The sequence below is a fragment of the Antedon bifida genome, chromosome 7 (genome assembly GCF_963402885.1).
Source record: "Antedon bifida chromosome 7, ecAntBifi1.1, whole genome shotgun sequence".
NCBI classification, from domain to species: domain Eukaryota; kingdom Metazoa; phylum Echinodermata; class Crinoidea; order Comatulida; family Antedonidae; genus Antedon; species Antedon bifida.
In genome coordinates, this window is record NC_136232.1 from 11,245,555 (window position 1) to 11,262,216 (window position 16,662).

The 16,662-nt window shown below is 33.2% G+C and overlaps 1 protein-coding gene across 2 annotated transcripts in view; it reads left to right on the forward strand.

Annotated features, from left to right (window-relative positions):
* The window catches only part of LOC144848674 (cilia- and flagella-associated protein 47-like), a 39,838-nt gene that overhangs the window by 13,173 nt on the left and 10,003 nt on the right, over nt 1-16,662 (forward strand). The window contains exons 28-44 of one of the 2 annotated variants that reach the window (XM_078705510.1): nt 894-1,086; nt 3,847-3,944; nt 4,196-4,312; nt 6,686-6,820; nt 7,359-7,622; nt 7,734-8,019; nt 8,699-8,956; nt 9,223-9,672; nt 9,943-10,148; nt 10,580-10,723; nt 12,112-12,230; nt 12,967-13,173; nt 13,442-13,670; nt 13,828-14,003; nt 14,279-14,498; nt 15,191-15,295; nt 15,746-15,902. In XM_078705510.1, coding sequence (XP_078561636.1) covers nt 894-1,086; nt 3,847-3,944; nt 4,196-4,312; nt 6,686-6,820; nt 7,359-7,622; nt 7,734-8,019; nt 8,699-8,956; nt 9,223-9,672; nt 9,943-10,148; nt 10,580-10,723; nt 12,112-12,230; nt 12,967-13,173; nt 13,442-13,670; nt 13,828-14,003; nt 14,279-14,498; nt 15,191-15,295; nt 15,746-15,902 — 3,364 coding nt within the window. The remainder of the gene's footprint in view (nt 1-893; nt 1,087-3,846; nt 3,945-4,195; nt 4,313-6,685; nt 6,821-7,358; nt 7,623-7,733; nt 8,020-8,698; nt 8,957-9,222; nt 9,673-9,942; nt 10,149-10,579; nt 10,724-12,111; nt 12,231-12,966; nt 13,174-13,441; nt 13,671-13,827; nt 14,004-14,278; nt 14,499-15,190; nt 15,296-15,745; nt 15,903-16,662) is intronic. The other variant, XM_078705511.1, reaches the window with a different exon arrangement.

The window sequence follows — 16,662 nt, forward strand, 5'->3', positions numbered from 1 at the left end:
CTCACTGCACTTAACGTATATCATTTGTTTTCACATCATCTTTTCTATAAATGTCTCTTTATTCCATTTTATTATTAAAGCACACTTGTTTGCAACCAATGGTGATTACAATGTATAGGTGAAATATTGTGTTCATTTCTTTTTAACTATACTCAAGTGATTAAGTGCCTGTAATGAAATAGTTAGCAAACTATTACTACTACTGTTCTTGATCTATGGAGAATTTTGTACTTTGTATTCTTTTTTCCGAAATAAAAGATGAAATGAAATAACTTTTGTGAACAGACTAGTTTAGCCAGTAAAAATAAGTTTCCTTCCGTTATAAGCTTATATCGCTATACTAGTATAGTGGTTTTTTTTTGGAGCTTTTAAAATTGTTTATTAATTCTTAGTCATCAAAGTCATTTTCTTATTTTACTCCATATTCTTCTCTATATTATTAATATTACGTCTATTTATGCATATTTTTCTCTAGATTAGCATTACTTCTCTTTTATCTTTTATCAAATGACTCTTGACTATATTACTTTTCCTTTATTCTTTATAATCTGCAGGCTGATACATTTTTGCTTTGTTTTTCATATTATATTTATTCCATCTTTTAGTATGTGTTTACATCTATACATTTAATTGTTTCAATGATTATCTTTAATTCATTCAATCTAGTTGTGATTATAATTATATATTCTTTAAATTTAAGAAATGTTTTATATTGTAAAAATGTTATTGTGAAAAAACTTTATATATTCTTTTGTATAGGTTAGTATTAGTAATTTCTTATTTTTATAATAATTTTGTATGGGTAATAATATTAAAAGATAGATAGAAGATTCAAGATTTAAATTTTTTTCAGAAATTTATTTGCCTATGTTACTAAATTTTGTTCCTTTTAGGTTCTTGTTTTGTCCAGAGTTACACCCAGGAGCGTAAAGACACATGCTACCCCAGGAGGTCAAACACTGCCCTCTATCAATGCCGATCCTCAATCAAGTAATATTTATGGAGTTGGGGAAAGAATTCTACTGGCCTGGCTGAACCATTATTATGAACAGCAACGGCATTCTATATGGGTCGAATGCAATAAAGGTAAATAGAATACTGTTGAAATAATAGATTATGTTAACCAAGGCAAGGAAAAGGGACACTGAGCTCCCCTTGCCAAGATAGGAACTTGTAACAGTCCTTTGATCTTATGCCTGGCTGCGATAAATGTACTGTACTAGTATTAGTAAATGTTTTTAAATTAAGCTTGTTTTAACACCGTATATTAGTACAAAAAATAAACTGGGAAAACCTAGATATTTCTTTATGAAAAGTACAAAACTTTCCAGATATTGATCTGAATCTTGACCTAATAATTTTATAATAGAGTGGTTGCGCTTTATCTTTTTTTTTTGTACTATTACTATGTTACTCTTCTCTTCAATAGAAGCACAGTACCTTGTGTTTCATCGTCCAACAGGTAAAATTAAGCACGATCAGTTGAACATTAAGCATGATTAATTGAACATTATACATGATCAGTTGAACATTAATATACATGATCAGTTGAACATTAAAGCATGATCAGTTGAACATTATGCATGCTCAGTTGAACATTATACATGATCAGTTGAACATTATGCATGATCAGTTGAACATTAAGCATGATCAGTTGAACATTATGCATGCTCAGTTGAACATTATGCATGATCAGTTGAACATTAAGCACGATTAATTGAACATTATACATGATCAGTTGAACATTAATATACATGATCAGTTGAACATTAAAGCATGATCAGTTGAACATTATGCATGATCAGTTGAACATTAATATACATGATCAGTTGAACATTAAAGCATGATCAGTTGAACATTATGCATGCTCAGTTGAACATTATACATGATCAGTTGAACATTAATATACATGATCAGTTGAACATTAAAGCATGATCAGTTGAACATTATGCATGCTCAGTTGAACATTATACATGATCAGTTGAACATTATGCATGATCAGTTGAACATTATGCATGCTCAGTTGAACATTATACATGATCAGTTGAACATTATGCATGATCAGTTGAACATTATGCATGATCAGTTGAACATTATGCATGCTCAGTTGAACATTATACATGATCAGTTGAACATTATGCATGATCAGTTGAACATTATGCATGATCAGTTGAACATTAAAGCATGCTCAGTTGAACATTATGCATGATCAGTTGAACATTATACATGATCAGTTGAACATTATGCATGATCAGTTGAACATTATGCATGCTCAGTTGAACATTATACATGATCAGTTGAACATTATGCATGATCAGTTGAACATTATGCATGATCAGTTGAACATTAAGCATGATCAGTTGAACATTATGCATGCTCAGTTGAACAATATGCATGCTCAGTTGAACATTATGCATGCTCAGTTGAACATTATACATGATCAGTTGAACATTATACATGATCAGTTGAACATTATGCATGCTCAGTTGAACATTATGCATGATCAGTTGAACATTATGCATAATCAATTGAACATTATACATGATCAGTTGAACATTATACATGATCAGTTGAACATGCATGCTCAGTTAAACATTATGCATGCTCAGCTGAACATTATGCATGCTCAGATGAACATTATTCATGGTCAGTTGAACATTATACATGATCAGTTGAACATTATGCATGCTCAGATGAACATTTTCATGGTCAGCTGAACACTGCATGATCAGTTGAACATTATGCATACTCAGATGGACATTATTCATGGTCAGATGAACATTATACATGATCAGTTGAACATTATGCATGCTCAGATGAACATTATTCATGGTCAGTTGAACATTGAGCATGAAAAGTTTATTTTATCCCTCATGACCACATTAATGTTTGTGTTCACTTCATTGCTTTTGCACATTATATGTACATGTTGTGTTTTGAATGTGTTCTTTTGAAAACTAATGTTAAAGTTTGAAATATTGCTTGGAATTGCATTCTGAGGTCAGTAAATAATCCCAAAACTGTTTGGATACTGAAGAAATCTGATCCTTAAGAAATGAAAAAACACCATCCATCAGACATAACTGCTTCCTTCAAAACACCTCATTCATTCTAGATAATAAATAATATATAGTTTAGTTACAGCCTGGTATCCCTAAAGGTAAACAAAAACAGCCTACACTAAGCTAACAGCATTCGAGTTAAATATAAAGCTGTGTCAACCATGCTCTAGAGTAACCTGTTCTGTCTTTATTGCATGATTATTTTGTGATTTTATTTATGTATCAAAATATGTCATCATAAATCAACATTAATGTTAACATTTAGACATTTTCATTATACTGAAATGATTAAAGTGTGGGCAGATAAATCATGATTTTACTTTTCAAAAGTAATTCTTCTAATTAAATTTAAAATGACCTATAACTTAATTAGAAAGAAACCGATGAGATAGACAAATATATTTGTTATTTTTAGTATAACATAAAAATGATTGCGTATTTTGGTGATTTGAAGTATAATAACAATAACACTCTTGTTTTGATGTGAAGGTATGGTTTTGTTTGTTTGAAATAAGGCTGTGTTCTTTCTAATTTGAGTACTTACAATCAATATTGAATGAGAATTGAGAAACAAAAACAACTTTTGCAACCTAAATAGAAAAATAGAAAACAGAATTTACCTCTAAAAATAATAATAAGAAATAAGAAACTCTAAATCCCCAGATGAGGACAGTATTGCAGAATAAACACCTTAAAACGGTGCCAATTTCTTGCACCTGACATTCCATATTCTTTTATAAAGATTCTTACAAAATATTTTTACTGTGTTTTTATTTAATTTTAGGAGGTGTTCCACCATCCAGATGGGTAGTGAACTTTGACTATGACCTTTTGGATGGCTTGGTATTGGCTGCACTACTCGCAGCTCACGTCCCATTTCTGGTATGATTTGAAAACTATTTTCTTTTTTTTTCAAACTTAATTAAACTTAAATGTACATATTATTCATATGCCAGGTCTTATTGAGCTTTCATTAACCAAAAAACACTTAGAAGAAACAAAATAGTAAAAAGTTTCTATTTTACTTCTTGAAAAGTGTTTTTACAAGTTGAAATCATAAGGAAATATATTTCATTCCTTTTAATTGTTATTATTTTCAACGGCTCAGATTTAAATTGCATTTCATCTTTAAGGTAACGACACACCTACGTGATATGTACACACACCCTGCTACAGCTGAGCAGTGCTTACACAACGCACTTAAAGTTGTCAACGCCTTTAAGAGCATTGGTCTTGACTATGATATACAGGTATGACTACATTCTCGTTGCAATAAACATGAACTATTTTTACTTGAACACTTTGGTTAATGACTTAGTTAGAAAATAATGTGAAGAAGAGCTGTAAAACCCTTGGCAGTGTTAAAAGATAATTTAGTGACATGCTTAACTACCTCTGGCTTATTAGTTATCCGCTTGGTATACCAAGCGGATAACTCCTTGTTATTGTATGGGATCAATAGTTTTTTTCTGTATTATTCTTGGATCCTTCCTTCCTTTTTGTGAGTCGCGTTTCTCTAAAATGTGTAAACATAACATTTCATAACTTTGACAACATATGGGCATTTACGTGAAGTTGTGCACCTCCTATTTTTGAATGACGTCATAGTTGCGCAACGTGACTTACGCGCAATTATATGAATTTCAATGATTGATTATAGATTAAAAACCAAAAGTCATTTAGTATTGACACTTTGACAAAATTTAAGTCATATCAGGGGCAAACTTTCTACGGATTAAAAATGGCATGTTTCACAAGAAGTTACGCGCGCACGCGCATTTAAAATTTCAAAATGCGCAAAATTAATTTCTAATCAACTTTTTATGCGTTTCTTGTCATTTTGAGCATGTCAAAAATTCCCACGGGCGCGCAATTTTTTACGCACGCGGTGCGCACGTAGCGTTAAAAACATATTTTTTTCTCTTGAATTATATTTTTCAAGTCTTTCCTAGTAATTTTGAAAACAATTTAGACCTTTTCCAGTTTAAATAACGCCATACGAACACGTTGAATTAGACAATTCGTGCGCGTTTTTTATGAAAAAGCTTAAAAAATCGTCAAAATTATGTCTTTTTTTAAACAGTCATAGTTTCTAAAGTAAACCGTGAACCGTTTATTTTTATTACAAAATCTAGAAGTTGATGAGTTGTAGATATCGGATCATGCATCGATAAGGCTAAAAAAACATTGTGACGTCATCGTATGGCCACACGAATGTAAAATATAGGATTTTTGTCTCTTTCGTTATTGCTCATCACATTCAATGGAGCGCATCACGCTTATCTGTATTCCTTTTTCTCCTAAATTTATATATTGTGTAGGTCAATCAACTTTCTTTAGCATGAGATAAAAATATTTTAATTTTTATGACGTCATCATGCCTAAAAATTTTAATTACGTGGGTCATTAATTTCATCTTTACAGTAAATTTTAATCTGTAATAGCTCGTAAGAATAAAATGTGATAATCACGATTAAAACGTTTTCTGGAAGCTATTGGATTGTAGATACGAATTCATGTAAACATTTTGCCAATCGGATGTTGTGACGTCATCATATGGCCAGTTGAATAAAAAAAGTCGTATTTTCATATTTTGCGTAATAGTTCATCACATTTAAAAGGGTGCGCATCTATATTTTACGTATTCAAATTTCTTCTACACGTTAATATGTTGTTCCTGAGATAATTTCCTCCAGAAATTGCTATTTAAGTGTTTCATTTTGATACCGTCGCCATGTTAAAAATTGGAATAAATGGCGGGTCCCGTAATTTCACCTATTCTACACTGTATACAGATTATACTCTTTGCATGTATATACTATATGACACAAATTGACAGAATTCAGCACTAACAGCATATCATATTCTTCAGTTCTTGTCATAATGCCATAATCTTTATCTGTGTGCAATATTCCAACGTATGACGTGCACGTGGCGTTTGTCGTTGTGCGGATAACTAACTCGTCAAAGTGACGAGTTTCATGTCTAGTTACTCTACTTAAAATTGTTGAACTCAACTTAACTACTTTGCAGAAAGGTTATAGTTATTGGGGCAACTATTTAATGTTTGCCTTGAGATTTGTTTGGCAATAATCATTATTTTTCAATAATAGACAACTTGTATGTTGACGTATGATGTATGTATTTACAAATTTAACCCCAAGGAAATACTTGTTATATAACATTGTTTTTTACATTTTAAAATATTAATCCCCAGGCTATGATCCTAATCTAATATCATTAATGCATCTTTGTGTCCATTAATTCATGTCTTCCACAACTTGTTTTTTTCCAATTTTAGCTAAAGATATAATTGATCCTAATCCGATATCTTGATCTCCAAGTCATAGATATAACTGATCCTAATCTGATATTTTAATCCGCAGGTCATAGATATAACTGATCCTAATTCAATATTTTAATCCCCAGGTCATAGATATAACTGATCCTAATCCAATATCGTGATCCCCAGGTCATTGATATAACTGATCCCCAGGCTATAGATATAACTGATCCTAATCCAATATCTTGATCTAGGCTATAGATATAACTGATCTTAATCCAATATCTTGATCCCCAGGTCATTGATATAACTGATCCTAATCCATTATCTTGATCTCCAGGCTATAGATATAACTGATCCTAATCCAATATCATTGATGCTGCTATGTGTTCATTTATACCAACGTCTGCCGCAATATTTACCAAAAAGCTCTGTGGATTTTCTAGGATCCCTTCATGCAACTGTCACTCGGCAGGTAAGATAAAACAAATCAAATATTTATTTTTGATAGTCAGAGCTCAAAAAGATTTCAAAAAGAAGAAAGAACTTTCTGTTTGGTCTGTTGGAGTGTTATTTTATTTTAAAACTAAAAAAAAAAGCTACACACTTACAAAGCAATAAATGATACATTGTCTAACTTTCCTTCCTAAAGTTTCTTGATTTTAGCTTTTGTACTTGTTTTTATCCTATATGGCGTGATGTGTGTTATGTAAGCATGGTTATTTATGGTACTGTAAAGCTTTATTCTCTGTCTGCCTATCTCATTTAAATTGATGCAGTAATCTTCTTCAACACAAGATTTATGTTGTTAAAGCAATTAGGAAACGGAAACGATATGAAATGATTAAATACTAACAAAAATAAACAAACTAGTTACACTTAAATTGTACATGTTAGAACATTTAATTAAAAAACAAGTATATTCTTGTCAAGTCAAGTCAAATAAACATTTATTTCTTTAATTAAAAAAAATTAATACATTATTATTATTATTTTTGCTTTATTTCTTTTAGGTTCGGTTAACTAATCCAAGTAAGAAGCCGTTGATCTATCATTCATTCATTGCTGGACGGGATGCGAAAGACTTCCGACTACCACATGTTAAACAGATTACAGTTGCACCAAAAAGTAACTATGATCTAGTGGTGGAGTTTACTAGCAGATTTCTTAGACCAGCAGAGGGAGTGTTGGTACTAGTTGGAAGACGGCTTGGATCAGCTTGTGGTACAACATTGGTGTTCAATTTGAGGACTTCCATTGATAATATTACCCCCTCTGTGAGTCAATTAATTACAAATTTTGTTTGACATTAGCATTATAGTAATGCCCAGTATATTTCTTGTGCTTTTCTATGCCTTGGTTTTTATAAATACTATTACATTTTGCAGGCTACCATTAAGTGTGAATCCCCTTGTTATGAACTAAATAAAGTAGAAATCGACGTTGTCAACCCGTTCGATGAAGATTGTGAGTTCCGAATGGTTCTGGTTGAAGCAAATGACACATTCCCGTCGATGCCGTCTGTGAGTAAAACTACCGGTTTGATGAAAACAAAGACCGATAAAACCAAACCCAAAAAAGTGCGCTCACGGGTTGATCACGGACAGAGAGTAGAGCAAACACCAACATTGCCAACAGTAGAGGATATGCAAACTGAGAAAGACAAGAAAGAAAGTATGTTTTCTTTTAGTTTTACGATACGATACGATAGTATTTATTGTCATTTATTATACAACAAGGTACTAATGAAATTTGGTTGATTGCTTTACATTTGATATAGATACAATAACAAAGAAATTTCAGAGATCTAACAAATGCTATGCTATTAAATACATAAATAGAATTGTATAAATCAAATGATTGTCGGCAACGTTTAGTGTTTTGATTCAGAGTGATCAGTCTACCAGTTTGGCTAAGCTTAAATAATTTATTTAGAGGGTGATCGAGTTCTTGACGAATTTTTTTTTTAGTTGAATAATTATTATATGCAAGTTGCTAACGAGGGCAAATCTGAATTAACTATTGAAAACAAAACATGAAAAGAATAGTTCAAGTTTAATACTGGTTTAGGCAAAATAAAATGACTTAAATATTCTTAAACTTACATTAAACAACTAGATTTTAAGTTACGTTAGTTTACTCTCCACTGAGGTACCAATACAATATATATGCAAATATATAGGTTTTAAAACTTTTAAGACTTCTTTTTCAAAAATAAAAACTATAAAGAGAAATGATGGTAATGGTAATGGTAATTATTGGATGAATGTATTGTTATTTTGTTTTTGTTCCTATTTAGCAGATACCAATGGTCTGGTAAATACATTCTTAATTATTCTTTTTTTCTAATTAGCAGATACCAATGGCCTGGTAAGCGCATTCTTCTGTTCTCAGAAAATGGTTCACATAGAAGCTAATGGTACCACCTCAGTTCAAATTGATTTCTTGCCGTTCAACGTCGGCAAGCGCCAGTGCTCTGTCCTGTTCATCAACGAAAAGGTCGGAGAGTTTCTGTACTCTGTTGAGGCCACGGCACTTCTACCACTACCATCGTGTTTACCGTTTACGCCAAGTAAACATAGCGTTAGAATAAGCAGTGCCGCTGCTGCAGGTTGGTATGATGTGTCTAGAGGGGTCGGGTCAACCAATTACTTAGTATTAAACTAAACTTTAAGTTTGTAATCATCATGTTTAAGTTTGAAGTCTATAATTCCTCAAGGAATTATTCAATTCAATTTTAATTTATTGTTACAAGACAGAGTTGTAAATGACAATTGTAGCCCATTTATCAATTTTGATAACATTATATATCCTGAAATGAAAACAACCATGAAGGCATATTTTAATTCTCGCAATGTTACCATTTTGATTTATTAGGCACCGGGAGAGGTCTGTATGGCGGTGATGATCGAGTTATCTATTGGCGGTGTGACTGCAACCAAGCACTCAAAGAAGATCTCACCATTCCACTGACAAACTCGGCCTATGAACAAGCGCTGGTCATAGCGGCCCAGCAGCGTATGAACACCACAGAAATCAAGCGGCGGCAAAAGACTGGCACGTTAGCCGCTGCAACCGTCACGGCTGCTATTGCAGCTTTGGGATTGTCAGACAGTAAGATCATTCCTGATCAGTCACTGGCGATGTCTGGCAAAATGCAGCCGGAGTCAAAAACATTTGTCGTTGAAACAAGCTCAAAGTATTTTTCTGCTCCTTCTTCAATTACGATGCCGTCACCATTAGAGGTCAAGGCTCGGTCAGCACAAGAGGTCATGAGAAATGGGCAAGTTGCCAAAAGGTCATCAGTGGGACTGATTGGAACAAAAGGTTAGAGTTGTGTCATATTCATTTCAATTCAATTCAATTCAAAATTCTTTAATCATCCCACACGGGGCAATTCAAATAAAAAGGTCTGGATTAAAATGATCTTACAAAATATACAAAATATCACAATACACAGTACAAAAGAAAAAAAAAGAGTCAAGGTTCAAGAATTTAAGAGTCGAATAGCCACTATTTGAGACCCTACTTTGTATTGACTTGTATATGAGGTGTTGAATTATGCTTTGTTTACATTCTGTGGTTCATTATTTTTAGGTGTAATTCTTGATGAGGGAAGTGTACGTTTACCTGTCCAGTTTATTCCCAAAGATCCCGGACACTACCCTTGTCAGTTGGTGCTTCGATCGTCCAATGACATCAGAGTTTACCATTTGGAGTGTACGGTCAGCGCTGAAGGCACAGCCGCTCAGATTGAGTTCACCGCTCCTGTTCATCAGTCAATTACGCAGGATATTCCAATTGTAAGACTTCTTGTTCAGTTTATCTTTGGATCGTTGAAAACAAGAATCCTATAAAAATACAAATAAAAGTTCCAGATGAACCTTTTCACTAATGAAATTTATAAATTAAATAATGGAACTGTGTTGGCAAGATTTTTGTAACCACTATCTATATATGTCATTCATTTTAAATGTAAAAAGGGAAAATAATTCTTTCAAACTTAACTGGTTTAACACTTATGACTGCTAGAAACTTGGTACAGTCAACTCTCCCAATACCAGACACCAGGGCTGGCCCAATATGTCTAGTTTTCCGGAAAGTCTGGTATTCGCAATGCGTTTTTGAAAAAGTGAATTCGGACTGCTTTAGAGTTTCCGGTTTTTAAAGAGTCTGGGAGAGGTGACTGTGTTTTGATAGCAAAAATACTTTACTTTACTTTCTTATACTGTAGATTAACCAAACTAATTTTGACTGGCCGTTAAATGCCTGTGTTGAGGGCGTTGGTTTCTTTGGCCCGCCCTTCATCCTAGCAAAAGCAATGCAGACAACGTTTTACCCGCTTATGTTTAGACCATCTTTTGAATCAGTAATTGAGGTAATTTGATTTAATTTACTATTATTAATACTAATATAATATTTTATAATTCAATAATCTAAAGGCAAATTACTGAAAAAATGACAATGCTGTGGGTATTAGTGGCTGGTTCTCAATGGAGATACAAAATAAAATAAAAAGCTAAATCAAAACGATAAAGTAAAACATCCAGAAAAATTAGCAGAGCTTTCGGGGCAACACTAGCCCTTCATCAGTTTAATTCACTTTTATTACAATCTTATAAAAACAAATGATCAGTAATTTAAAACATTGCAAACAACACCTTTGTATGAACTTTAGAAAACTAAATGACGTTGATAGTTAAAAGTAATGTGTCATTCATATTTATGACAACCTTTAGTGAGATTGTGTTTATCATCTTTGAATGTCAAACATCCCTTTATCTGAAAATGTCAAGAAACAACCCCCAGGTTGCCCTTTCTAGTATTTATGATTCCCTGTTTACCATGTCATAAGTTTGCTGTTGGGCTAAATTGATTATTGTAATGTGATGATACAGTTTTTAAATTCATATTTTAAAGTAATCAACAAGATTTATGTAATTAATGTGTTCAATTACAGTACTTTATTATGAATTTAAAATAATGTTTATTATATAAATTATAGTATAAAATATTTCATAGAGCAGTAAATATTCATGCCATTCAGAATTAGCCCTAGCTAATTCTGAATGACATGTGATGTGTATTTAACCAATCAAAATGACATGTGATGCGTAATTAATCAATCAAAATGGCAAGATCACAAGCAGGTGTGTTATAAAATATTGGAAGAAAGTATCTTTGGAAGGTGATTCATATATTTTGAACTGAAATATAGTGGAAGGATGTGTACATAAAACTAAATATTATTACATTTTTGTTTAAAATGCTAGCCTTTATGTCATGGCTCCAGATTATCATTTGCACACACTTTCATGGTGAGATCTTTACGAATGGCATTTTTGATGCACCTCATTTGTCACCTAACACAATAAAAATGTCACTTAATATGAAAGCATAATAGTCAAAAATAAGTGTTTTAAAGCAATGTTAATGAATGCACTAAGTAGACTTGAGTTGGCTTGCTGTTTTTTTTCCCTCGGTCGTCGTTTTAATGTTGACGCACTTTTCCATTATGCTCATAGAGACGTACATGTACTTTACTAATTGAATATCTAAGTGCCGTGAATATAGTGTTTTGACTCGTTGTGTGTTATCCCTTTTGTCAAATGTGTGAAAATAATTATTATATAATACATCTGATGTTTTTTTTTAGTACAAATAATTACCTTAACACGGTTCTGTCATCAAATTGTAATGTATTGTGGCACAATCTCTATTAGGCTTTTACATGTAATGATTGTCACAATGTTTTTACATCCATAGGGTAAACTCATATTATGTAACACCGAAGATGGAACAGAGCATTATTTTAAGTTAAAGGGCGAAGGACAGAAACCACTGGCCCTGGATCATATCACAGTTGAATGTGAAGCGAGATCAAAGTAAGTTTAAAGTTCTATCTACACTATCAAAATTATGTGACAAAATAATATGATGTGCCCATATATGGACACGATGATGTCATATCACTACCATATTTGGGCACATCACACATTTTTTCTCAAACTAGTTTGATAGTGTAGACAGAGCTTTAGAACAGTACAGTAGAAAACACAGTAGAACCTCTATTTAAGGGACACATTCGGGACCAAACAAAGTATCTATAGAGGTGTTTTTAATAGGTTGGTCATAGTTTTAGAACAGTTCAGTATGGACACTTTCGGCACCAAATAAAGTACCACCCTAAATAGGGATGTCTTCTGAATAGGGCCATAGTGTTAAAACATAAAATGACCTGTTTTGGGAAAGGTGTATTATCCTAAATAGGACTTCTGTACTATTAATTGGAAATGGAAAGAGAAAAACTGAAATAATAATAATAATACATTAAATATTTAGTATCAGAACATTTACTTGTGCTTTATATACAGGATCAATAACGTCACATTTCATGTTAATCATAACTGTTAACAGTCTTTGTGATAATTCATGAAACATTCCAAACATTAACCCATACCATTAAATGGGTCAACCAATTGTAACATTTTTTTCTCAAGAAATATTATGGAAACAATTATTTTTTCTTTACCATTTGAAATAAATAAAGCTAATTATACTTGCTTTTGTTTAAGCCCAAGTGATTAATTGTTTGTGTGTATTTTCTGATTGTCGTTACAGTGTGCAGAGAATGATACGAGTTCCAAATGTGACATCAAATAAGCTTATATATCACATTGTGTCTGACCTTCCGATCGTCAGTGGGCCGTCGTCCATAACGGTCCTACCCGGAAAAGATGAGGAATGTGTCATTTTATTTTCACCATGGAAACGCGGTGTCTTCAGGGGCGTGTTATCGTTTGTCGCTGGTGGTACAGCTAATTTAAAGTGAGTCACTAATCTGTCTATTTTGGTATGTATCAAAATCTTTCAAGCAAGCTTTATCAATTTTTAATACTGCCTGAGTCAGTTCTCCATTTTTAAAGTTTTTTTATTACGCATCCAAAAACAAGCTTGTCAATTACAATTACTATTTTATAATTTCTCATTTGAGGCTCGGGGAGTGGAGTTGAAAGAGTCTTGAGTTACAATCTTGGGATTGGAAGGCAAGCAAATATATTATATATATAAAATATAAACAAACTATTCTTAACAGGGATACCAAAGCTGACGATAGTGATGTTGAGAGTAGAGGAAGCAGAGCCACCAGTGGAACCAAGAGGGCGTCTAGCGGTAAATCAAACAAAAGCCTGCCCTCATCGACTGAAAGCTTACAGGACAGTGTTAGAGAAAACATGAAGGGTTACAGAGTCTGGTACTCGGTCGAAGTTCAAAGTTCAAAACCTCCTCCAGAGAAGATACTTAGTATTAGTTGTCCTGCTCAGGTAGAGTGGAGTTACTTTAATTTTTAAAAACTTATTTGAAACCTTTAAAGCCTATTTTCCACTAGTGCTGTATTTAAAATTACATTTTTTTACATAATTTAAATTCTGCTTTTGTCATTTTCTCAAGTCTACCACCATAACAATTTTTTTTTCTTAGTCGGCAACCGTGATGGAAGTGGAGATAATAAACCCAACAACAGAAGATCTGACCTTTGACATCTTGATTGAAGGTGATGGACTAAGAGGAGAAAGGGAACTATCATTAACTGCTGGACAAAGGAAAATGTATCAGCTAGTCTACTCTCCAGCCGTCATTGGTAAATCAAATGGAAGGTAATGTTTTGTCATTGTACTGACATCAAAATAATGTGTCTCCTAATAAATGTAACACTACTTTAACATCCAATGTAACAGATGAGGCAGTTAAATATCACACCTACCTTGTATGCTGATCTGGTAGGTGCTGCAGGCTGCTGGCTGCCATTGGTCCGTGGAGGGGCTAATCCAAATTTTGTTTCCAGTTATTGAGTTAAGCAGTGTGAGGACCAGAATAAATTCCTTGTCCATTTTTTCTTCTCAATATTTATTTATATTTTTTTTTTCTTTAGCCTGATATTTCAGAACAAAGCAGTTGGTGAGTTTTGGTACAAGCTAAACCTGTCATCTAAAAGCCCAGGACCCACGGTGTTACCCCACATGGAGTGCGAGTTGGGTAAATGGAGTCGTCAGTTCATCACGCTCAGTAACCCAACTGAAGAAACTTTGGAGCTTATTCCGTCCTGCAGCAATACCAACAACTTTACTATTGACATCGAGTATGATAATAAGGTATTGTTAACTCTTGTTCTGTATTTGTTTGTCTGGCATAACACACAGAGAAAAGGCTCCTTGTTTAGCACTCCTAAGAGGCCCTCCAACACTGGATATTTGCATTGGAGGGCCCCTGGTTTAGCACTCCTAAGGGGCCCTCCAACACTGGGAAGTTGCATTGGACTCTGCTCATGCTCGGGGGCCCTGGGTTTAGCCAGTAAGCCGTTATGCCACTGTTTATCTGTCATTCTTTGAAAACAAACAGTTAGGAATCATGTCTATTTTATCTTTTCTCTTTTTAATTCTTTTCAACTTTATTCTTCAAAACCCCAACATATATCTCTCTCATAATTCGTTAAACTTTATTCCTCAAAAAGTAAAACACCTCAGGCTCCTTTCCGGTAATTAAACGCCTACCTTTATTCCTCACATTACAATCTGTAACTGCTTACCTCGTTCAACTTTATTCCTCAATACTTAAAGACCGCAGGCTCTACCTCCATTAATTAGTGGCTTCAAAACCTACCTATTTCTATCATTTGCTTTATTCATCAATATGTATAATGCATTAGCCTGAAAACTCATCTATTTTTTCTTTGTTGTGATCAAAAGATTAATTAATTACTTGATTGATAAAGCAGCTTGCAGTACCATAAGAATTGTTTCTATTAAAATAAATGATTTTAACTCCTACTGTTTGTTTTGTTTAGATTGTGTTGGCGCCTAATTCGACGATTGAGGTTCCTCTTCAATTTATGCCATCGTCGCTTGGTCAGAGTAATCACACAGCTAAAGTGGCATTCACTTGTCACCAGGTATTTTGTCACTTTATCTTATATACACTATCAAACTTTATGTGACAAAAAAATGTGATGTGCCCATATATGGACATGATGATGTCATATTACTACCATATTTGGGTATATCACACTTTTTTTGTCAAACGAGTTTGATAGTGTAGACAGAGCTTTTGTCTACTTCAATTTCTGTTCACTTAATTCTTTTCCTTGCTTATCTTCATTCCCCTAGTTACATCTTGGTGTGGCGATACAATTCCATTAACAACAAGTAATAAAATGCTATTCAAAACTGCTTCTGTTGATTGTTTCATATCCTTACAGTCTTATACTCACTCCAGCAACTCTAGCAACAATCCTATTCAATTCAATAAAACTTATCCCAAACTCCAGGGAAATTCATTTGGTTGTGGTATACAAAGATTAAAATGCTACTGTATAACAATTCGTATGTGTTTTGTTTTCTAGCTTGGTGAATGGGTATTCATTGCTTCTGGTACCGGACTCACTCCAGCGCCTTTAGATCCTGTCAGCGTTAGCGCCACCTTACACTCAAACACCTCGCTACTTATTCCATTCAGGAATCCAACCAATGAAACAGTTTTTGTTGATGTTGTCCTTACTGGTGAGTTGATTGTGACATTATTATTAACATGGTACCGTAAATGGCATGGATGTGAAATATATTACCCTCACCATTCCCAGTTGAAATTACCCCAGACTTATTTTGGGTTCGTACATCCCTGGAGGTAGTGAAAATGAACTTTGTTTTTAACAAATTTATTTCGCACATCCCCAGAGTAGGTGAAAATAAACTTGGTTTTTAACAAATTTTAAATTTTGGTTTATACATCCCTGGAGGTAGTGAAAATAAATATTGTTTTAACAAATTTTATATTTGGTTTATATACATCCCTGGAGGTATTCAAAATAAATTCTAATAATGAATAGCCTATAAATATTCGTTTTCTTGCATGCATCATTAGATATTTTTGATTTATTACAAAATGTAGTATTGTTTGTTTTTTTTGATAACTTATTTATACTTTGTAATGATTAATATTATTAGCTGTTAGTGTAATGGCTTCTATGGAATTCTCAACAGTTTTATGAATTTTGTATGTTAACTTTCAATCTAATAGTTTGTAAAATATTTTTGCAGTGTTTTTAATTGTGGGGTTTTATAGTTTGGTCCTGAAGGTGTCCCTTTAATAGAGGTTCTACTGTATAATACTATGAATTTGAAGTAAACAATTTATGGTTTTCACCAATCTATTTTACTTATTTAAATTATGTAACTTTGTGTCCCATCGAAAGTGAGTTTGCTGTTGGAGTCCCCGGGTCTAGCATGTGATATTGTTGGTATTGTTCATGTAAAATCTGGA